Here is a 24183-nt window from a genome sequence, read left to right on the forward strand (position 1 = left end):
GAACTCTGAGGCACAATGCTTCCCAGGTCTCTCCTTCAGGAAGAACAGCTTTGCAAAACTTCTCAAGTAACCTGAATGCCATTCACACAGATTTGGTCCTTGGTGTTCCACTTGGCTTGTAGCAGGGCAATTAGCAGCATATTCCCTTTGTCCAGCTGGCAGAATTATACTGTGGTTAAGTAAACATGGGGCGCGTACACTTTCTTTGCCCTCTTCCTCCCATAGGTATCTGTTCACACACCTTCAGCTCTAACACACAAGCAATTTCAGTCAGTATTGGTCTTACCAGAAGTCAAAGTACTAAAAGAAATCTGCATGAACAAAACCTATTACCTTCTTGTGCAAGAACACTTCAGTCATTCACATTGTAGATACTTCACACTGCAGCTCTCTGTGTCTTTCGGTAGCTGTACATAAAGTGTGTATTTTTAACACTACAACATTGTTGCTTATCATGAGCGTTGTCACAGTAGTTCTTCATCAAGAAATTGGAGACTGAGAAGGGATTTCAACCATGCTTTGAAAAGTCTAAAAATAAAAGGTAGCAATGATGGGGAAATAACTAGAGCACAACGAGGATGATAAAAAGATGGACTGCAAACAAAACTACAATCACTGAGAGGTGAAAAGCAAGAGTTACACTTATCACTGACTCCACCTTATTTGACTTCATTCTATCTCTTAAAGGACCACTTCCCCAAAGGTGCTTCTGACAGGTACTACCTGTTTGGGGAAATGACAAGAACTAACCTGTGTCTTTACTGAGTTATCATGCTGGTCACAAGTGCTAATTTAGAGGTGCTACTACTCATCCTTGCCAGGTATTCACCCTCCACATAACAGTTACAGCTTAAGGCAAAGAATCAAGTTGTAAAATTTTGAATAAGACTCAGCAGTGTGTTAAAAGTGTTTATTAATATTCATAGACCAAGTCCATTTCAGATAAAAAGACACATATATAAGGCATATGAAAGGTAACTGAGAGGTATGACCACAGGCACTGTGCAGAAATTAAGACATCTGTAATTTGCAGTTGTACATTTTTTGTACAGTAACAGCCACAGATTTTGGCAGAGAGAGTATTAGTAACAACTCAGAGCACCTTGAACAGGAATTGCTGGTGAGAAAGCAGAAAAACTGGAGATCAGGGGAAAAAACCAGTAGTTTTCCACAAGAGCTAACAGACATGATTACAATACAGATATGTAATTTCATGTGAGGTAGGCTGGGCTTTTTCCAATATAAGAGGGGAAATATGGCATCATGTCCTACTGCAATACAAAAAAGCAGCTCATGCGATTTTTTGCTATGGTGATGAGAGTATTATCACAAGCACACAGTAGTAATAAGTGGCCACTATTTTTTGGTCACAAGTTAGACAGCCACACTATCTGACTCACTTGTTCATAGGAATAAAGCAGGTTTACATCTTGTATTTTGAATTCGTGCTGAATTAATCACGAGCATGTAAATTTAGGCTATGTGCATATATTACTATGTAAATAGATAATAAGCAGAAATACTGAAAACAATTAAGACTATTCACCAGGAAAATGGATGAGAACAGAGTCTAAGAATCAAACCCTAAATCTTATACTGCAGCAATTCAGTAATTTCAATGAAGTCACCTGAACTTCAGACTGCACCCTTCAGAACCAAGTGTTAGGTATGAATGACTGAAAATACCGATGATAAGTTTGTTTTTTCAATAATTCAAAACATTTTTAAAAATGTTTGCAGTTGGAAAATCAGATGCTTTGCCAGTCTTAAATTTTATTATTTCTTTAACAGCTTGTTTTTCCTGTTCCAAAACAATCCAGGGCTTTTGAAAAGTTTACAAAAGACAACTAGGCCAGAAAAATCTTATCTTTCAAAGATAAATACCCATGGCAGAAGTTTCCCACTTCTCTTATGAACACACATGATGTATTTAAAAATAAATGGCTTTTCACATGGAAATAAGATGTGTAACCGTATTTCATACCAATGAAGGGAAGTAGCTGAGAAAGTATATTCAAGACGGGAAAGATACTGACACAGCAAGAAGTCAATATAGAAAGCACTTCAGGTGGTACAGCAAAGCTAGCAGGAATTTGAGTACAGTTTAAGTGGGCAAAACCCACCAGCCTTGCACCTCTCTGGACAAAGAAAGGTCTGGGCAGCAGCATTAACTATCCCACTGCCCATGGGTTGGACAGATAGGAGACAGAGGAAACAAAAAGAAATCTTCCATCCTGAAGTCCCAAAATGAACAGCATTTCTCTTACATTACAGAAGATTTTTTTAAACACTTCCTCCTATTTGAAAGCCAACTAATTTTCTAGTTACATGCTTGTGCAAATAAATAACCAAGCAGTCCTCTCTTAGTGCCAAAAGCATCAAAATATTCACAAGAAACGGTCTGGATTGTGTTAGAAGATACATTTCACTAATTAATTGACATCAGTGCTGGGTCAGTAGTTTTTTTAAGAAGAACATTTATTTGTGAATACTGATTGACAGACCAATTACAGTTTCGTTAGCTGGAACCTGAAAGCCAACTGCAGGTTTATTAACAGATGTTCAAACAGTGGTATACAACAAAAGTAAGTTCAGTCTAGGTCAAATATGCTACAACTGAACTGAGCTCTGAAAAAAAACACTGAAAATGTCTCAGGACAGAACAAAGATGTTAAAGTGCATGTTACACAATTAAAAGCTATATTTAGCTGCCAAAGTGATATGTCAGCAATGATGAAAACTGCCTGTCATACTATACTGGTATTTGAATAAAGCCTGAATTATAAATTTATTTTGGGTTTTCTCAAGTGCCTTTTAGTAAAACTATCTATTTTCTTTTTAACTAAGTGAAAATTACTAAACTGTATGTAGAGATTTTTTTTTTTCTTCAAACTTTGTGCTCAATACACTTATTTAAGATGTTTTCAAAACATTCATGGTAAAACTCTTGATAACCCCAAAGGCTTACCAGTGGCCAAATCTCACTCAGGTCTCAGAAACAGACAGACTGAGACAAACTGTACCGCTTCACTGTAAAGTAAGGTTAAATTTTTCAACACTAGTTAAAAACACTTCACTTAGACGCCTCACTCAAGTAACATTAAAGAAAAGAAGCAAAAGAAAGAAAAGAGACATTCAGGTGAAATACAGGGAAATATTTTTCATCAAAACCTCAGATTTGAAGACACTGAAAAGTAAAAACCTTTTAACTGCTGTATCTCCATCTTCAATCTCATCAGTAGTAAATACCACCCACACAGAACAACCTGTACAATTTCATTGCAGCTCATATGAAATCATCACTCTTGGTGTTCAAAATCAACAAAACCTGAATACATTATAATGTTAATAAAACATAATCTAGCCTAAAAATTCCCCCTCTGAAGAGGAATTCAAAACCCTTCATGAATTAACCCATTCATGAAGGGTTTGAATGGAATATCTTTTTGGAAATTACATGGTAGCATTTCTTCTTCTTCGGAGCTCCTAAAGTGGTTTGAAGGCCTTCTAACCCACAGCTCCTGAAAATGCAAGGAATCTGAGACAGCTTGACTTGGGCAGTTTGCTCCTGGTTGCATGCACTAGCCGTTAGAAGGGGTACACCATCCTCCATAACTCCTGGAGAACAGAGGAGCTGCTGGGCAGCTTTTGGAAGCTGCTGGGCTAGTGGCAGGAGGGAGGGCTGGAGAGATTGCAGGGTACAGTGTCAGGATGGAGAAGAAGGATGGTGGTGGATAGGCAGAAAGTCACATCTCAGAGGGGACAGACACAAAGATTTTGCAAAGGACTGGAAAGGACCAGGCTGGCCTTTACACCTAAAATCAAACTGGTTGCCAGCAAGGACTATATAGAGTAGGGGACCCTACTCTATTATAGATTGTAGGGCATTTATGAATAAAGATTTTGATTTCTCAGTTCTTTCACTTTTTAGGCTAGCTCTACTTGGTACTCTATTTTTTATAACAGGATAATTTAGAAAACTTACTTAAGGCTTGGCATGTCTACTGTAGAAAGGTCAACCAGTATTCTCTGTCAGCATTAACAGCTGTTACCCTCATGAACAACTGGAGAACTGAATCAGAAATTGCATGGAGATGGTGTTCCCAAAACCTTCTTAGTACTATTAAGCAGAGCTAAATCACGTATGGACCACAGATTCAAAAAGAACATCTGTCAAATTTAATTACTTACATTTTTAGTGTTATCTTTGACCAACAGGAAAAGCAAAGAACATTTTGGGGGAAAAGTGATTTTAAAGCTTGCCATTTCCCATTTTGCCATTTCCAATGTGCAAGCTCTTACAACTTGTCAGTGTTTTTTTAGCCACACTGCAGATTTTAATTGACTGGTGTTTTTTAATCTGTTAGTTTTAAACTACTACTTAATATTTTAGTAATTAATTCTTCAAATCTCAATTCTGTAAAGGATTTTTACTAAAGGAAAGGTAGGAATCAGCCTAAAAACATTTGTAAAAGTGGAAGAGTCTGGATTCTTCTGCAGATGAAATGATACCAGTTCCATGAGACTGCAGGGAAAGAGCATTATCCCACTGCTCTGTTGGAGACCCAAATATGGCTTCTTTACTAGGAGAGAGATTTCAGTCTGATGGAGCTTATTTACCTGAGGATGAGATACAGACCAGATAGCAATGGTCAAGCATTTCCAACACCTTCTCTCTTTTTTATTTTCACAGAATCACAGAATATGCCAAGTTGGAAGGGACCCACAAGGATCATTGAGTTCAGCTCTTACCCCTGCACAGGACCATCCTCAAGAGTCACACCAGGTGCCTGAGAATATCATCCCAACGTTTCTTAAAATGTGTCAGGCTTGGTGCTGTGACCACTTCTCTAGGGAGCCTGTTCCAGTGCCCAACCACCCTCTGGCAGAAGAACCTTTTTCTAATATCCAATCTAAACCTCCCCTGACACAATTTCAGGCCACTTCCTTGGGTCACTACAGAGAAGAGATCAGTGCCTGCCCCTCCTCTTCCTCTCACAAGGAAGTTGTAGACTGCAATGAGGTCTCCCCTCCATCTCCTCTTCTCCAGGCTGAACACACCAAGTGACCTCAGCTGCTCCTCATAAGGCTTCCCCTCAAGGCTCTTCATCATCTTTGTTGTCCTCCTTTGGATGCTCTCTAATAGTTCAATATCTTTCTTCTATTGCAGTGCCCAAAGCTGCACACAATATTCAAGGTGAGGCTGCTCCAGTGCAGAGCAGAGCGGGACAATCCCCTCCCTCGACCGGCTGGTGATGCTTTGCCTGATGCCCCCCCAGGACAGGGTTGGCCCTCCTGGCTGCCAGGGCACTGCTGACTCAGATTCAACTTGCCATTGACCAGGACCTCCAGGTCCCTTTCCCTGACACTGCTTTCCAGCATCTCATTCCCCAGTTTGTATTTTCTTTTTGTTTGTTTGTTTATTTTTAGGGGAAAAAAGGAGCAGACATTGAAAGGTAGTGAAAATGCAGAAGAATGTACTTAACAAGTACTGCACCCACTCACAATTGTTTAAATGTATTTTCTTCTTCATATTAATCTCAATTTCATTAAAAAATAAATATTACTAAGACAGAGCCTGTCAAAGCAACCTCTGCTGAACACAAAGGAATGCCTTCTGAAATAGCATTTTACCCTACCAAGCTTCCCGCAAAGCAGTAGGAAGCTCTGCGAAATATTCCTGAAAATGCAGATGTGCAAAGAAATCTGTCACCAGAGCTGAAATATGAAGTTCCGGGTACACCACTGATTTCAACAGAAATTGGGCTGGAACAAGGTTTGGTGCCATTTCAGGGGACTAAATTCATTAGGCATTTAGACACACTTGCAAAGGGAAAGAGCAGTGGGAAAAGCAGAAGTTTCCTCACCATTGCACATATCTACCATGGGTCAGCCTGGACACCAGTAACTTCTCACTGGCTGAAGTTCATCCACTCCAAGCAGCAACAGAAGACGCATGCCCTGGAGATGTTCCTTGGACACTATTTGCCTTCCATATGAACACCTGCAGGGTAACCTCTCATGTCAAAATTCTTTCCAGAGCTTTTGCAAGGGAAATGTTATACAGCAACTGCTTTGTGATAATAACTAAAGCTGGGGAAGGCATATGTCTTCTACTGACCTCTCAGCTTGGAACTATCCTCAGACAAAAATGTCAAACTTATTGTTAAATTGACAAACCTGAGGAGATGGTCGTCTCTGCTCATTAAAGCATAATAATCCACTGTAAACAGGCTTTTTTTCTTATTATCATTTGAAACCTCTTACACAATGTCATGGTTTAACCCCAGCCAGCAACTAAACCTCCACACAGACACCACACTATTAACGTGTTAAATGGTTAGACTTTTCTTCTCTAAAAAGCCCAGAGAAAAACACTTAAAACCACTGATTTTATCAACCACATAGAGTCTGTAGAACTGACTACATAAAAGCCCAATGAAATGAGATTTTTATCAGAAGTTCCATTTCATGTATTGGAGAATATTGCCCTAACATGTTTCGTTTGGTTTTGGATTTCGTTTTTTTTTTCCAAGAGGGCCTATGTATAAGCTGCATCCTGTGTCACAAGACTGAGGGAAAGGGTTCAGAGAGGGAAAAAACTCATTCTCTGCTCCTGCTCCAGGCCTTCCTGCCTTCCAGGATGTGAGACCTGTTCCTTATACCCCCTTCTGAGGGAACTTCTGGTCCCCCACATTCTGGGGGACCAGGGAGCTGACTTCCAATTTCTGAAAAAAATTCAAGAGTTACTCAGCTTCAGCAGCACATGTACCCCTGTGACACCTAAATCTGAGTGACACTTAAATCTTTGTAGAACCCCTGGCTACAAAATAGCTGAAGGCCATGCTCATCACGTGCAGAATTTCACAAACATTGGCATAACATGGCAATACTGGACTTACCCCCATAAATATGACAGTTACATGGAGACAACAAACTTCTCTAGGTGTTCACCCAGTCTCAAAAAATGTTCCCCCTTTAAGAATAACCTAGATTTTTATTTTAAGATGATGTTTATTGGTTTTGCAAGATCAAATTTTTAAGATAAAATTAAGAGATGAAAGTTCCATTTAGAGCTACCAGAACTGAAGATGTTTCTTTGCTGAAATACAGAAGTAATACCATTTTATCATCAAGCAAGTTTCACTGGTAAAGCCACAGCATTTAATATGACTATTTTGCTTTTTACACAATGAGTTTATCAGGGGAGCAATAAGATTAAAAAACACACCTGGCTTTTGCAGTTCATATTAATACAGCTTAAAAGCCTACAGTAAGCATTTCATTGTAGTATATTTATTTTGGCACCTTAAAATTAATGCCACAGTTAAATCTGTTTCTTTGTTTGAGAGAGAATAATCTCCCCATTTACTTATTCCCTCTAGACATATCGCACCCATTGTTATGTATTATATTTTCATCGTCACTGCGACTTGCGTTGCAGTAGCGGTTGTGCCTGTCGCTGGGCAAACATAAATACCTCTTCCCTCTGAATCCAAGCAAAGAGAGACAAATGGCAAGAGAGGACAACAGGAGGACCTACAGCTAAAATGGGACACCATAGTCCAAGAAGCTCCAGCAGCAAATACCACCGCAGAGACCTGAATAAAATGCAGCCATGCTGATGCGAATACAACAAACATCAATTGAGCCATTTTCATCTCTGTATTCCCTGCCTAGTGCCCCATCTGCTGCACTCAATAGATATTGAGCTGGTATATCAAGTCTGCTGAAAAAATGATGTGCACTCTTACAACTAGCAGTGAAAGACATGTTCCACTAATTGAAGTATAAGGTAATATGCCTGCAAACACCTCACTGGCCTGAGATGAAATTTAGCCTGGAAGAGATAAGAGGAACAGAAATATAGACAAAGGGACATGTGCAGGCTACTCACTGATAACACACTTAGGGATCAGTTCGGTATTCAGTGGTTCTGATAACCCACTTAGGGATCAGTTCGGTACATGTTAAGACGTTTATTGTCCAAGTCAAACCAACGTTCAAACAAGCAAAAATGGTCCTTTAAAAAGGTTGCATTATTTCCCCCAGCTTCCTTGAAATCCGAGAGAGAACTAATTACAAAATTCAGCTTTGGAAAGACCATGCTTAAGTAAAATAGAAAAGAAAAAGATATCATTGGTGCAGACAATTCTTCATTTATTCAGACAGTTCCCACTTTTATTCTGTAATTTGGAGGAATTACAGAATCATAGAATCACAGCAATCTCAAGTTGGAAGGGATTTATAAGGATTGCTGACATCAACACCCTGCTCCTTGCAGGAGTATCCCACACATTTACAGCTGTGCAAGAACCCTGAAAGTAAACAGAAGATCATTTTGCACTTTATGTACAAAATACATGTCAGAAGAGCAGCTTCTCATTGTTTTCCTAGGGTGAGTGGTAAGAGAGAGCAGCTGAAGCAAAGCAAGCAGCTGGTTTGCTTCCTGTTCACCATCATCTAAGAGGTCTGCAGCAGTGGGGACCAAAGAAAGAAACACATTACCATGGTGAAGATCATGTTATAGCACTGCTAGGAAGGGTTATATACTTCTGGAAGAACACCATGGCAACAGGCCAAAACACCACATCCAACTGCAAAATTCAGTATTCGGACACATCTATGCTTAATTGTGCACTGGGCAGCTTTTTGTTTTGCCTGCTCCTCTATGCAAATGCATAGACAGCCTGCTTCCTCTCTGGAGGTGCACATGCAGGTCTGAATTTTGTATTTCACATCAATAAACTGCACTTCAGGTGGAGATCTCAAACCGCTTAATTTTTACATTTATAACTTCAAAAGGTTGCCAATGAAAAGAATAGAGGGACAGCAAATTTATGTGACCTACCCATATTCATACCAAAATACCAAAACCTTAATTCACCCAGAGGGAACTGGTGGTTTTAATGCAGTTTTCAAGAATTCTCAGGTACAAAATTTGCAGAACTTTCATATTTCAACTAGATTTTTATTCCAAATTTCCCCTAAAAAAAGGTGGCTGAAACATACATCTCTCTGTATGAGAACAGATTTTGTTAGTGCCACCTCCTGGTGATCAAATAAAACTGAAAAATCATACACTAAGCTGAAAATTCTCAAAAAAGGGAAAAGATAATAGTTTGGCCTGTTTTGGTTTTCTTGTTTTTAATGACTTGACCTGAGGCATAGAATTTTCCTCTCTGCAGACCTGGAAGATATAAAATTCATCAACTATTTTTAGGATGCTGAAAATAAGCATCCTTTAATCAGTGACAACAGAGGAAGAAAAGGAAATGCTGCATTACTGGAAGAGTCACCATCTCAGGAAGGTACATCTGCCCTGATTTTATCCTTTCAGAATTTTACTGAAGTGGACATTCAAAGCCACACTGAGATTTCCACCAGAGGCTGCCCATGGGTTTGTAAGTTTGGTGCAGCCTCCCCATCCAGCTTACCTATCCTTTCTTCACAGCTTTCCAGCTAGACAGACTCTTTGGATGCTAATGATAACAACAAGCTGTCATCACAGGGAAAACAGGTATCATAAAGTTATCGATAAATACAACCCATCACCTCCAATGGGTTTGCCCCAGTCTAATAGAATAATACTTGGTCTATGGAAATTTTAAAAAATACGGGCTTTACTTAAATCTATCCCTTCTCTATACTGTATTTTGAATGGCTGCAAGTAATTTTAAAGCTCACTGTCCAGGCGCACAAAGCAAAGAATAAAGGGTATAAAGTTAGGTATGAGAGAAGTTAAAATGTACTCTTAACACAGCATGGGTAAGTGTTGGCAATACACTTAATACCCTTGAGGGGTTTTATAGTTCTTGTGTAAAGTAGATCCTTTTCGGCATTAAGCCTAACACTCTTCAAGGAATTTTTGTAGGTTGCCTGGGGCCTTTATAACACATAGTCCAACATGCATTTTGGCATCACCAGCTTTTTTAATTTTCTTAAACATTTTGTTCTTAAACATAATTCTGAATGTTTAAGAGAAAGACAGTAAAAGTACATAGTCATTGTAAATCACTGCCTTCCATCATTTCTTTTTAAGGTTGCCTGAACATCATTTATGTTCAGGAGTTGAACCATGCCTGAAACATGACAGATAGCAGGAAAAAGGAATTAACTTGAAATAAGCACTCCAAAGGAGTGTCTTGCAACAGGAATCTATCCACTACCTTTCACAAAAAAACAAAGTAAATCTCTTACACATTCTAGGAAAGGCATACCAAGAACAACAGTGACCCTTCTCAAGCCTCACCAGGACTGCCGATCATCCAGTCCCTAAAACTAATTGCAGGTTTACACTCAGGGAGTCTCATGTTCCCACCTGTGCCCTTTCGGGAAGTTCTAGACCAAAGAAAAGAATCCACCAAGACCAATCCTCACCATCTTCAGAATGGATTTCCCCAAACAACTGCCAGAGCTGCAAGGAATTATTTCCTTGCCTTGATGGATCCTGTGTTGTTTTTTTCAAGCATATCAAGGCCACTGAAAGATATGCAAAGCTGAAAAATGTGTCACGATGGATAAAACTAAGATCATTATCGCTTACTTTGCTATACTTAATATACATCAATAACTAGGCTTTAAAACTGCTGTCAATTGATTATAGAGATCAACTGAAAAAGAAAGTAAGTCTTGAGTCAGGCTTTCTGCATAAGGAACTGCACAGAATACTGATGAACATCTTTTTTTCAGACTGCGCCAACTGACACATAAAAAACAACAGTACTAGAGAGCAAACTAAGTATGTTAAAGAGATTTCAAGTGTGATTCAAGCTGCTTACTGATTAACACTTCAGCATATAACACGCCTCATAGACCTGTGTGGTTATTGTTCGAAAGGGAAACAAGCCTCTTTTAGCAACAGGAGACAAATTATCCTCCCTGACCAGTTCTCACACAGCTTAGCAGCACTGGAACCACTTCTTCTTCCAGAGTCTCTGGTGTGAAAACAAAATGAAATCCCAAGATTTGATGCCTGTCAACTATTTCCAGGATATGGAAGAGCCTTACAGAAAACATACTCATCTTACACATGAACATTAGCTAACTGACTCATTTTATCAGAAAAAAAAAATTACAGTCACATTTGAAAGAAAATGGAAAATAAAATACATAATGCTCTTTCATTCAAGGAACAAACTTAACACTGCAGGAACCTCAGAAATGGAAGATGATAGCTGTATTTTCAACGGCCTTGGAAAAGGAGAACAAAAGGAGTCCATGCCTATCTGCACAAGTTTCTGCATTTCTTACTGGACTGTCCTATCTGGGGGGCAAATGTCCAGACTTGCTTCTTCAAGTCAAGCCTTCACAACTATAACACAGTCTTCATTACATACCCACGTGCTGACTACACTGGTTTTAGTTAGAAGAGTCAAGGCAGAATAAAAGGCCAGACTGGTTTTAAGGCTTGAACTCCCCATGCATGTAGCGTCACCTGCTGCCAGGGAGAACTGGAGACATGGAGATGGCTACAGCCCTCATGACTGAGAGCTGCTCCCTACTGTTGAAAATCCTGCCACATATACCAGTTCAAGTCACAATCACAGTAAGACCAAAAACCAGGCTGACAGGCTGCCTATCCCTGCCCCATGTCCATGTTGGACCTCTCCATCAGGTGTGATGGAGGTACACAGTGGCTGGAGGTGCAGGAGCTGCATCAATGACACTAACAGCACCTTAGCACAGCCTTTGGTCACAGTAGAAATTCTCCATCACTCAAATCCAGGCTGCTTTAAGACTACAATATATTGTATTACCACTCATAAACTTTGAATGAATGGTCCATAAGCATGTTAAGTATGATCTCAGTGATTCAGATCAAAGATCCAACTCCCCCAGTAGGATCCTCCCTCCTGCAGTGTTCACCAATAATGCTGAAGGCAAAATAGAAGGTGACCTCCCTAACAAGAGGGTACAATCTTAAGGTCTGCCAGGAGAAGTTCAGGTTGGATAGTAGGAAGAAATTTTTACAGAGAGAGTAATCAGACATTGGAATGGGCTGCCCAGGGAGGTGGTGGAGTCACCATCCCTGGAGGTTTTCAAGATGAGACTGGTTATGGCACTTAATGCCATGGTCTAGCAACCACAGCAGTGTTGGATCAAGGGTTGGACTTGATGATCTCACAGGTCTTTTCCAACCCAGTTGATTCTATGATTGTATTCTATGATTCTATGATTCGATGAACTATTCCCACAGCCACCTTCTGCAACTACCTACAACAGCAGAGACATGTTTAATACCTCGATGAACTTCAAAAACATGTTTTCATCAACTGAGTATGAGAAAACAGTAGGAGTGTTAAAGATATTGGTCCTTTCAGAAAATGTGCTGTTTTAAAAAAGACTTGGGATTTTTATTACTACGTGAGACGAGAACACTCAGGATATGCTTGAACATGGTCCAGCTCACACTCGCAAGTCCATTGTCTGGACATAGGAATGAATGAGAAAAGCAGCAAGAATAGCTACTAGGTTTTCTAGAAAACAAAAATACTATTCAGATGTGCATAAAGTGCAGATATGCTGGTACTAAATCCTTGAGTATGTAACTTTTGGACATCAGTACACTTAGATCACAGTTCTAATCTGAGCTCATTGAAATTTACACACCTTAAAAAGTTACCTTTTCATAAACCATTCGGTAAAAAGCTGGCTTTTAAAAATTATATTATTTTTCATTAGGATAGTTCTGTTAAAAGATTTGCATTGATGAGTTCTGTGTTGAAGACCAGTGCAGGTCAGGTCATCCTCTTGCACCTCCATTTACCGTTCTCATCCTTTCCCTCATTTTGCTCATTCCTGTTTGATGTCTCTCTAGCTCAGTTTCAACTCAGCAGATGTTGTCAGTAAAGATATCTTTCTAGGTCTGAATAAATCTAAAAAGTGTGAAACCAATTATTCACAAAAAGTGGCCACACGCCAACATCAAACAAAATGAAAGACCACAGATTTCCATGACAAATATGTGTAGTATTATGCCTGCATTTTGCATCTAATTTCTATGTGAAAATATCTAATACGGGTACACAAAAGTCCACACATCTAGCAAAAAAAAAAAAAATTTAAAAATCACTGTCCTACCATATTTTTCTGTACTGGAAAAAAAATCCGTCATTATACTATTTACTTTTTCACTGTATTATAAAGCATATTATACCATCACTATCACACAGGAGATAAAGTATCTGAAGTCAGAGACGTACACCATTACATGTTCACACTCACTTTTTTTTCTCCATACACAGAAACATAACAGTTTATTGAACTGTGACATAGGTGGTATCCTCTCTTAAAAAACCATCTCCTTTCAAAGCTTTGTAACATTATAAAAGATAAAGGAAGTCTTCAAGCAAAGTAAATTGGGCCTGTTGTGGTTACTGTAGATTACTGTTCTCTTGTGCACTCAGCATCACCTCTGTAAAAAACAAAGCACACAGCTGGATTGCCCCAAAATATTCTGTTCTTTCCTCTATCCCAAACAGAAGCGCCTGTTTGTTTTGTTGTGGGGGGTTTCTTTAACTGTTTTATCCATTATAGAAAGAATGCAGAGAAACTATTCCAAACCACCAATTTACCAATTCTGGGGTGTATCTTGGTGCTTTTACTATGCCCTGTGTTTTAAAGTAAAAACAACCAAAAAAGCAACCAACCCAAAAAAAAAACCAAGCCCCAAAAAATCAAAACAACAAAAAACAACTTTGAATACTGCAAACCTCTGTAACTGATACTGAGATAACTGTAAAACTGTTGTCTTCTTGGGATGAATGTTTAACAATAAGTACTTATAAAAAAGAATTTCCCTCCATGTGCCAACCACTAGAAAAGGAGAAAATACGAAAAATGTGCACAAGCATAAACTACATGAGTAGTTTTAGAAGGTTTACAGTCTTATTTACATGCATGCTATAATTTATACAGCATAGCAAGGTTCATAGTCTTAGAAAATTAACTGGACATGACCAAGTAAGACTTAGTTCTTCCATAGTGGATATGTTCCCAGCCTGCATAATCTTCAACTTTGTAAGTGGTCCTGCTGCTAATAATCTTGAAGCATGAGGAATTAATAACCTAAATACATAGAAACACGGAATCAGACATCCATCATTTCTGAAGTCCGCAGTATCTTACCTAATCAGCACTGTTTATACATAGCTTACCAGCCAGCCCTTAATGCCAGCCCTTCAGCTACCTCACAAAACAGCAGACTACTTTACATATGTGTGGGCTACTCAGGCCAAGAAGGAAAGACAGAAATGACAGCATCTAGGAACAGATCAATCAGGCAAAGCAGATCAAAATCCCAGATCAAATTCCCAAACCAGAATCACAGAATATGCCTAGTTGGAAGGGACCCATAAGGATCCCTAAGTTCAACACCTAGCCCTACACAGGACAATCCCCAAGTCACCTTGTCATAGACCACTGAACTAGCTGATGCTCTCTTCACCTTCTCATGCTGCTCTGCAACACATACTGTATGTGGATTAGCTGTTATATAAGGCTACTTTAGAGATCTCAGCATGGATTTGCAGTTTTTAGGCATGTAATTTTCAAGACAGCAGGAATCAGGCTCTTCCTGTAGTGAAAGAGAGATAGAAAAGTTCCTCTGAAACTGTCATGTGAAGATCTACCTCTTTTCATGTTTATGCTGTGAATTACATGCCATTGCCCCCACTTTGAGCAACACATCAGTGATCTCAGAGGTCATTCGATGAATATGCATTACCACTGGTCTGACTCAGCAGAGTACTCAACCATGAAGTTAACTTTCAACTTGTTCTGAAATGGTACCGGTTTCATGCCTGCAAGCCTCGCTGAAGTGGGATGGACTTCCTAAGTTGTCAAAGACAAGTAGTGAAGAAAAACAGAAAATGGAGAGAAGCAATACATTTGGAGTAAAATGGGAAATATGTCTCCTTTTCTCCACTTTCACTTGGCTATCAAGTGTTTGGGGTTTTTTAGTATTTTAAACCGTTTAATTCTTTTCTATACATTACATTCTCATGTATATATAGATTCAGTTTTGAAATGATGATACCAAAACTCCTCCAAAGGAATATCCCCATCTCCAGAATAACCAGAGTCAAGAAGTATTGTAAACTTAAATGTTCCATTTTGACTTCCAAGACCCAAGAGCAGACAGTCATTACCTTCTCATCTGATGCACAAGCACTCACTCACAGAGAACCACAGAACCTCCAAATTTTGTGAGAGTTATGCATCATCGATTTCTACAGCATGAACAGTGGTTCCAAAAAATGAATTGCAAATGGTCAAGACATACTCAAAAGTGTTCTACAGCTTGTCCAGCCTAGACACACTATGACTATTGCTGCTTTTATCAGTAAGAAGCTGTTAGGTACCAGTGGAAAGCTGTGTTGATGCATCCAAGGAGTATTCCTGACAGGACTCACAAAATTCTTGTGCTGCAAAACATAAAATTACTCCCTGGATTTGTTGAATCAAAAGGTTAGGTTACCAAAGCAAAGACAAATTACACTGTTTATAAGGAACCTTAGGGCAACTCAGTAATTCTGAGCAACTGCTTTGTAATAAAAAGTCCCTGGGCATAATCAAATGATGAATTACTTTTGTGGAAAATAACAAAACATCTTACTGGAGTGTCTCTTCTTTTGTGGGAAAGAGTGGTAAAGAAGAGGATTCCACCTACTTAAACTAACACCGCCTGGGGATGTGCTACTGGAAAAAAATTGCTATTACTGATGGCAATAGAAAAATGAGTTTTACCTTCACCTCTGCATGGGGAAAAAGTATCTCCAAATTCTTGCTGTTTTGGCTTCAAAAACAGTGGGGCTGAAGTCCTGGGGGCTGCGGGACTTGTAATAAGGGCTTCTCATTTGTAACCACTTGTTTCTTGGGACTTATTGTCGAAGTTGCTCTCAGGAGCAACCTTTGAGGTGCCCTCCTCCCAGGGGCACCTTTAAGTGCAGGCTGGCAGACAAGTTTCCAACAGCTGGGCTTTCAGTGCTGCTATTTGAAGACAAGCAGGGTGTTCCTGCATGAATTCCGACAGGTGAGTTCCGCTGTCCACACAGATCATCCTAGGTCCATGAGGAATATCTGCTGTCCAATGGCTCATACTACATGATCTCCCATTCCTTTTTAAGAAGTTAATGTAATCAAAGTGTGTTTTTACAGACCCTCAGCTATGATTAATATCAATCCAAATTCAGTAAGAAATCCACTGTGTATTACACTTGCTTAAAAAATACATAAATAAAAATAAACTATATTGCAGTAATAGATGAAAGAGGACTGCACGTGACTGTTCACTTCGTGACTTTACGGGTTACAAGAAACAAAGTACAAGCTCTATATGGTCTGCCGGGGAGAAAGAACAAAGCCAAGCAATGACTTAGAGCTCTAACACAGAGAAAACCTGCCTCATCAAAAGCTGAAGTTTGCAATAAGGTCAACTGCCTCTGCATTTGCTAAATCACCTATGAAATTAGGTGCATGCTGACCAAGTACAAGGAGGCAGCTGGGACTGGAAGGACTCTCTGACAGGGAGTTGCCATTAGGATGAGCACAGCTGCCTCTTTTTCTGCCCTCTCCCCAGTCCATGTGGAAAAGCACATACAGTAGTAGGGAAGCCCCATGCAGATACTGGCAAAACAGGAAAAACAGCAGTTCACATTCTAAAGGATATGTATACAACAATATGAAGAGGAAACAGCAAAAGCATTGAAGAAGCACAAAACAAAAGACTCTGTGATCCCTCAAACTCTGAGGCACTTCACAAATATTGCAAGAAAGCATAGCACAGAACCATTCATAAACACAACTGCAATCATTTCCAAAGTGGACTATTATTATAAGCCTATAGATATACCATATCTATATGGTATAGATGAAATGTAATGATATAGTGGCAGATTTTCAAGGACATCTTTTAAAATATACCAAAAATTTCCAAACCCTGACTTTTCATCACTTATGTTTTCCTACTATTTAAATCTTAGAAGACAAGACTGTAAGGGGTTCAAGAAATCATCTCAGTCACAATCTACCCCAAGGCAGAATCAACTAGATCTAAACATTTCCTGACATAAAAAAAGATTTGTAGGCAAAAGCTGCACTTGTCAGCGTAAATCACTGGGCTAAGATATCATGCAGTTGGGGTAACTTCAGCCCTAATTCAGCTGAACAGCTCGTGCCCAACTTTCATCACCAGTTGCATCTGTTTAACATTAAGCACATGTTTAAGTAGTTTGTTCAATCATACACTCAGTGCCTAATTAACTTGTTCAGACAAACAAGCTGACAGAAACAAAACCGAAGTATGGCATCAGTTATGTTTTTCATTCATCTGTATATTAAGGTTTTAATTATGATCTTGCTGCAGTAAAATGCTGAACCATAACTTTTACACTCAGCACATGAGATTTTCAACACTGAAGCCAGTAAAATTCCAACCAGTATATTCATGATTGAATTTAATGTAAAACCCTCCATATTAACTCTTTGCTTACTATCACTCTGAAACGTCTCAATTTTTTTCCATCTGTGCACTGTCAAAAACCTCAAACAAAACATCCCTGTTTATTTCAAAAACCTGTATTCATAGCACACTTCCAGATTAAAAGCCATCTAAGTGTCTCTAGAGACATCTATGCATAGATATTCACATACACTTTCCAGTTAAGAACTCACTAAAAATGGAAGGCCTAAGCATGTTATCTTCAAAGGCAAAAGCAAACTCTATACTCATATAAATAAGATATGCCTTAACCACACTTAAATGGTCATAAAAGATTTATTCTACATACCATTTTTATTGTTATATTTTTATATTGTGGGAATAAAAATTGTAAAGCACATCAATAAAAACTAATATTATTTTTTTCATGCCTGGCTGAAGTATAAATCACTCTCTCCCATTCAAGCAAGGAAAAGGAGAGCTGAATTCTCAGAGTTTATTTTAAAAGCAGAATGTACCATGCCTTAACACAGGTGACTAGATCCTTAGAAAAGGACATATTAGAAAAAGGCAATTGTTCTGCTGGCAAGGGTATACACCATGTCACTATAAATTGTCCACAAATAAAAATCATTCTTGCCTGTAATTCTTGTCTGCAATTTTAACTACATTAGCAAACTAAGAATATAATCAAGAAAAGAATATAACATGACAAATGCATTAGCTTTACTCAACAAAAGCTCCTTTAGTTTAAACAATGGAAGAATTTTTCTACATAGGTTACACAGACCCACCAGCCCTATAAAACCCAGGTCAATATACAACTTGGGTTGTTAGTGCTGGTCTCCTTTGCTATTCTTCTCCAGCAATATTATATCTTACAAGCAATGGTAGTATTCTATGCTATCATTGTCTCAGTTTTATCATTAGCTCGTTCTGCGTTTTTTACACTTGAAGAAAGGCCTCTGAGCCCATAATTTCTTTCCTCATCCTAGTAAACTGTATTTTGAACCAACTGACCTGCAAGTACAAACAAACCGAACTTTTTTATGAAAGTAGAAACATGTTAAATAATTCCTCTACATTTTCTTCCTCTAGTCTCCTTCCTGATTCTACTGTGAAAATGTATAACATTACATTATGATGCAAATGAGTGCTTTCTTTCTTTATAACACTAGAGCACCTTGGAGAATAGAAGTTTCTGCATTTTAAAAATTATTATTTTGTGGCATTTTCAATATTATTTACTATTATTAAGTGGCTTTTCATTAGTTAAATTTCCTTAGCATCAATTTTCAACATGATGCCAGGACCTTCTCACACCAGTGGCCAAGGTGATTCATCAAACCAAAACATCAGATTACTGAGAGGTGCATTAAAGCACATACAACTAATCAATTCCCAATTGGACATGAATTATATTCTAAAAGTATAACTTTTCCATCAGATCCATAAATAGTTATCAATTACAGCTAACTATAATAATGATACATTTCTAGTCCAAGTGATCTTGGAAATGGTGGGAATACAGCAACAAATACAGCTTACTTAGAAATAAGCTTAGCAATCCTGAATACGATTGCAGCTTGATGTACTAAGTTCAAACGCACACAAAACCCCCAACTAAACAAAAAACCCAAGAAGGAATACTATCCTGAGATTGAATGGCTGTACAGACAAATTCTTTTGTTCTACCAAAGAAAGAAAAGTACTTGCCACCTTTTAATGAAATATTTCTGTCCATCAGTAGATACTGTAGTGGCCTTTTCGTGCTCCCACAGATATTAAAAGATCACTTAAGAACGCTTATGTTCACTGCTCCTGAAGTCTCTTTTTTTTTTCAAGCTGACATTACTCAAACTCTATGACTCTGCATCAATAACAGGATGACAACGTAAGTACTCAAAAACCATGGCAATGATTCATAAATTCACTTTCAGAGAGCCATGTCATAACATTTAAATTCAAGCTGAATTGAAGGCTTAAAAATCTGAACACCAATTCTTCAGAAAGCAAAACAAAAGAATAATTCACAAATCTTTGCCTGTAGCACAGTATGCCATATAGTCTACTATATATGCAGTTTTGAAAAGTAATCAGAGTTGGCTTACTACCTCACCTGCTGAAATAAGAGGTAGAACACTTTTCAATTTCAATAAAAGCTGAATTACTCTGCTGCAGAGATCAGTTTAAAGAATTGTAATAAATCCAGCTCAGGATATGCTTTCACAAAAGTAGTTATCAGACACTGGCACTATGCATATAGAGTAGCAAGCACTATCCCAAACCAAAGGAGAAGACTGAAAGACAATGCACCAAAGAGTCCTTCCTTCCTGTTCTTTCACTGGAGACACCTCACCTCTGCAACAGCTACCAGGCAACACAGAAAGCAAAACATGAACCATAACCCCCTTCTTTGGGACTGTGCACTCCAAGACTGTGCCTTCCCTCATCCCTATCATGATGAGGGACAGCCAAGCCTTTCAACATGTTCTCCCCCACAATTTCCTTGGCACAATTCCAGGAAAAAATTTACTTACTATCAGGTCTGAGTAATCACAAGGCCACCCAAAGGGTACTTACATTTAAGTTCTGTTCTTCCCTGCCAGCCTTTCCCTCTTTGCATGGCCATGGTATTTGGAGCATCACCTGCCAGTGGCATCATGATGAAACACTCAGAAGCCACTCCCTACCCTGACATCCCACTCCTGATGAGTCAGTCTGGGTGGAAAAGAGTGTGATGGAGAGGGGAAGGGACAGGCACAAAAAGCTAGAGGGATGCTTCACCTCAGCCTCACTGACTCCTGAGGTTTTTGTGTCTCACAGCCGTTTGTGAGAAGGACACATTCTAACACAGTAGTAAGCCATCAACATAACAACTTGTTTTCTAAATAGAGCACAAATGCATAGGAAATGCTGGTGTTACAGTTTTTATAGTTATCTGGATTTAGTTCACAGACCAAAGTGGTCTGTGGTGATTTATGGTAATAAATTCTCCTTGGAAAAGAAAACCACACAGAGATTTAACCATGAAATAATAACCAAGAACTTGAAATTAGTCTTGGAAAAACAGGTACATTAAGAATCCCAGTTGCAATAAAGGAAGACAATGTGCTTTCAAAACTGAAAATAAAAAATAAACTTTTCGCTCTATTTATAGAGAATCTCTTTCCCTCCATGTCTGCCAGCATCTCAGAACTCATGCACTATTGAGAATAATAAATATCTCACATTTGCATCCACTGTTTTGGTAATTTGTATCTATTTCTTGACAATTTATTCTGGGACACAAGGTTTTACTCCAAACTGCAATACTCTGATAATATCACATCCTTCTAGGGCCCGGGTGGTCAACCAAGGAAAAACAGAAAAGGGTCACACAATCTCAAAGTTTCTAGTTCTCAAGGATCGTTATGACCTCTTGATAAAGCACGAACAAGCAAAGGCAAATGATAGCTAAAGGAGGTCCTCCACAGCACTTGAGACAACCAGCCCCCAAACATGATTGAGTTTCTCAGAGTTAGTACAATGAAATCTACTAATTACTTATTACTTGCATCACTATAATTCCTAGGAAGATTAGTCACAGAAAGGAATGCCTTTGTGTGAGGGACTGTATAAACACAGAGGAGAGCACAATCACTGATACTGCTGCAACTGCCATCAAAAGGACAGCCGTTATCAGTGGACAGGATGATGTATATTCTAGTGTAGCTAGGACCGAACATTTTTACCATATTGCCAGAGAAACCTTCTCAAGTTTATTATGTTAATTAAGATCTCCTCAGATTCTTCTCTATTAGGACCTTAAGCATCAGAGCTGTGCTACTGCAACTGGTTGCTGTAACAGAACAGCAGCTTTCCAGGAGGAACGCTATTCTCATTAGGGCTAGCTACAAACTTCAGACAAGCTTCTTGAAAAAAACCAATACAAATCTGGCAGCACTGACTACCAGAGTCTGAGGCACACTTTCTTACATGCTGTCAATCGCGACAGCATCCCTGCCCAATAGCAAAAGGCTCCTGCAAACCCTGATCCATGGCACCTTTTACTCACAATGCTACCCTGTTCTCTTTGCTTATAATAACGTCGGACTTCACAGGAGTGCAGCCACAATTGCTAACACTGCAGTGTCGGCAATGATGAGACCTTCAGTGCATGCAGGACATGAGAAAACACCAACAGTGCCTCCATGCGAGCTGGCGGCAATGCGAAGGCAGAGGCACGGAGGCACGGACACCTGCCCTGCTCTGGTGCCCTCGCTGTGACCGCCACTCGCGGGGCAGTGCGGGCGGCCACCACACGCTGCCCGGTCAACGGCCCGGAGGCACCTACCGCCACCCTTATCACAACCACGGCTCACCCCACAGACCTCGCACCTACCGCCACCCTTATCACAACCACGGCTCACCCCACAGACCTCGCACCTACCGCCACCCTTATCACAACCACGGCTCACCCCACAGACCTCGCACCTACCGCCACCCTTATCACAACCACGGCTCACCGCACAGACCTCGCACCTACCGCCACCCTTATCACAACCACGGCTCACCCCACAGACCTCGCACCTACCGCCACCCTTATCACAACCACGGCTCACCCCACAGACCTCGCACCTACCGCCACCCTTATCACAACCACGGCTCACCCCACAGACCTCGCACCTACCGCCACCCTTATCACAACCACGGCTCACCGCACAGACCTCGCAGCTAAAGCATGAGCAGCTTCAACCGGGGCCAAAAGCGAACCACAGCTGAAAGCCATGCCTTTCAAGTCTGTTAAGAGGCTGAAGTTGCTAGCAACATACAGGCCAGCAGATGAACATAGCTGTCACCTCACCACGTCTGGTTTCGTGCCAACGGGGCCACTGCCTGAATGACGGGAAGACCCGGGCGGGACACTCCTCGGCATCGGGGCCACGGACCTCGGTGGGGCAGCCCCGCATCACTCTGGCCGGCACTCCCGGCCGACCTCGGCTTCCCGCCCGCACCACTCCCGCCCCCCTTCACCGCTCCACTCCGCTCCCGCCGCCAGAGGGGCGGCCGGCGGGCAGGCTCTCCGCTCCATAACCTCCCTCCGTGGGTACCTATCTCCGCTTATTCACGACCGGGATGACAAATCTCCGGGACGGGTGTCTGTTCCGTCCTCCCAGACAGCGCTGCGTCCTCATCTCGACGGCGGACTGGCCGGCGAGGTGAGTAACCGCGAAATGACTGCACCACAAGAGCGTTTGTTTTGCTTTCCCTTCTTCTCCGCCCTCCGCGCTCTGGCACGGAGGCCGTGAGCCGCCGACTCACCCTGTCCCCGCCCGGGCGGGCGGCGCGGGGCTCGGGGCAGCTCCGGCCAGCGGGGCAGAGGAGAGGCCGCGCCGCCCCGCACGCCCCCACCCGCGGGCAGCCGGCGGGGCGCGGAGCCGCCGCTTGCCCCGGGCCACTCACCTCCCGGCGGCAGCGCAGCTCCCGCGCAGCCCGGGCGGCCGTGCCCGTGGCTGTCATGTGCCCGCCGGCCCCGATTAACCCTTGCCGCGGCGCTGCCTCCGCCGCGCGGGGGGGCGGCGAGTCCCGCCGCCAGCGCCCCCCTCCGTACCGCCTTGCACCGCGGAGACGCGGTGGTTTGCGGACGGAGCACGGCTTTCCAGAGGCGGCGGGGGGCTGGAGGTCGCGCAGGGGGGGCTTGACGAGTTGGCTCTGTAGGGGCTGGAAGATGCCAGGGAAGCTGGGTGGGGCTGCAAAGGCGCTGGGGGGAATGGGGGTCGGAAGGGCGCCCAGAGGCCGGAGGTGTTTGGAGTAGAGGACGCCGTAAGGGCGCTGATGGGAGTGTGTCTGTCTGTGCGTATGTGGGTCTCTGGGTGCGTGTCTTTGACGGGACTGGGGGAGCAGCGGGGCCGCACGGAGGCTGCAGGGGAATGTTTAGGAGCTCTTTAGGGGCTGCAGCCTAGCTAGAAGGTGATCTTGGGGGGCTCCACACGGGCTTTAAAGCGACTGCGTGGGGGATTGCAGGGAAACTATGAGGGGACCTGAATGGGACCTCTGTCTGTAGAGTGTACGAGAAAATGTAGGACAGCGTAGCGGTGCAGGGGAACAAGGGGAACAGGACCTCGGAAGTGGAAAGGGGATGAAGGGGCTGTATGCCTAGTGGCACTTCCCTGAGCACATCTTAGAAAACTGTGGTGTAAATGCAGGAGATTTTCTCGATTATAAGGAGATTTGTATATACCAGAGGACTATCAAATGTGATAAAGCTGGAAAGAAAATATTTGGGCAGATCTGCTTCCGCCATCCACTCACCCAGAAAGGCACAGGAACATACTGGGCTCAGGCTGATGATGAGCCTCTTGCAGAAACAACTGCAGTCAAGAGGTACATGCCACAAAGAGCACCCATTTCGCTGGAGAAGACTCCTACACACTCAGGGCATGGCCCAGCAGTTGAAACATACTGGTTGTTTCAGTTTGGGTCAGTTTTATTCTACTCCGCTGTAACCCGGGAATTGAGAGTGTAAATGTGAGGTGACGATGAAGGTGAATAAAGCAGGTGAAAAGGCAGGCTAAGAGCAGCAAATTGCCCTATTCCTCTACCGGCATGACCGTGCAGACTTCATGGCAGGGCACCCCGTCAGCAGGGAAGTCTCCAACCAAGGGAGCCTACTAGTATACATGGGCACTCAAAGACTGCAAGAGTGCAGCAGGTTCAGGCCTTTCGTGGCAAGCATGGTCAGCCCGGCATTTAAAAAA

At 41.4% G+C, this 24183-nt stretch overlaps 1 protein-coding gene across 10 annotated transcripts in view; it reads right to left on the reverse strand.

Moving 5' to 3' along the window:
• GLIS3 (GLIS family zinc finger 3) overlaps nucleotides 1-23853 on the reverse strand; it is a 193709-nt gene extending 169856 nt beyond the window's left edge. For 3 of the 10 annotated variants that reach the window (XM_032675673.1, XM_032675675.1, XM_032675674.1), the window contains exon 1: nucleotides 22889-22971. Coding sequence is in view for 1 of the 10 variants with exons in the window: in XM_032675671.1 (XP_032531562.1) it covers nucleotides 23738-23757 (20 nt within the window). In the remaining 9 variants the exon portion in view is untranslated. Of the gene's footprint in view, nucleotides 1-9437; nucleotides 9459-22536; nucleotides 22756-22888; nucleotides 22972-23737 lie in introns of those variants that run through there. The other 7 variants (XM_032675669.1, XM_032675665.1, XM_032675671.1 and 4 more) reach the window with 6 other exon arrangements.
• Between the last annotated feature and the right edge of the window lie 330 nt (nucleotides 23854-24183).

This window comes from Chiroxiphia lanceolata, chromosome Z (genome assembly GCF_009829145.1).
Source record: "Chiroxiphia lanceolata isolate bChiLan1 chromosome Z, bChiLan1.pri, whole genome shotgun sequence".
NCBI lineage: Eukaryota > Metazoa > Chordata > Aves > Passeriformes > Pipridae > Chiroxiphia > Chiroxiphia lanceolata.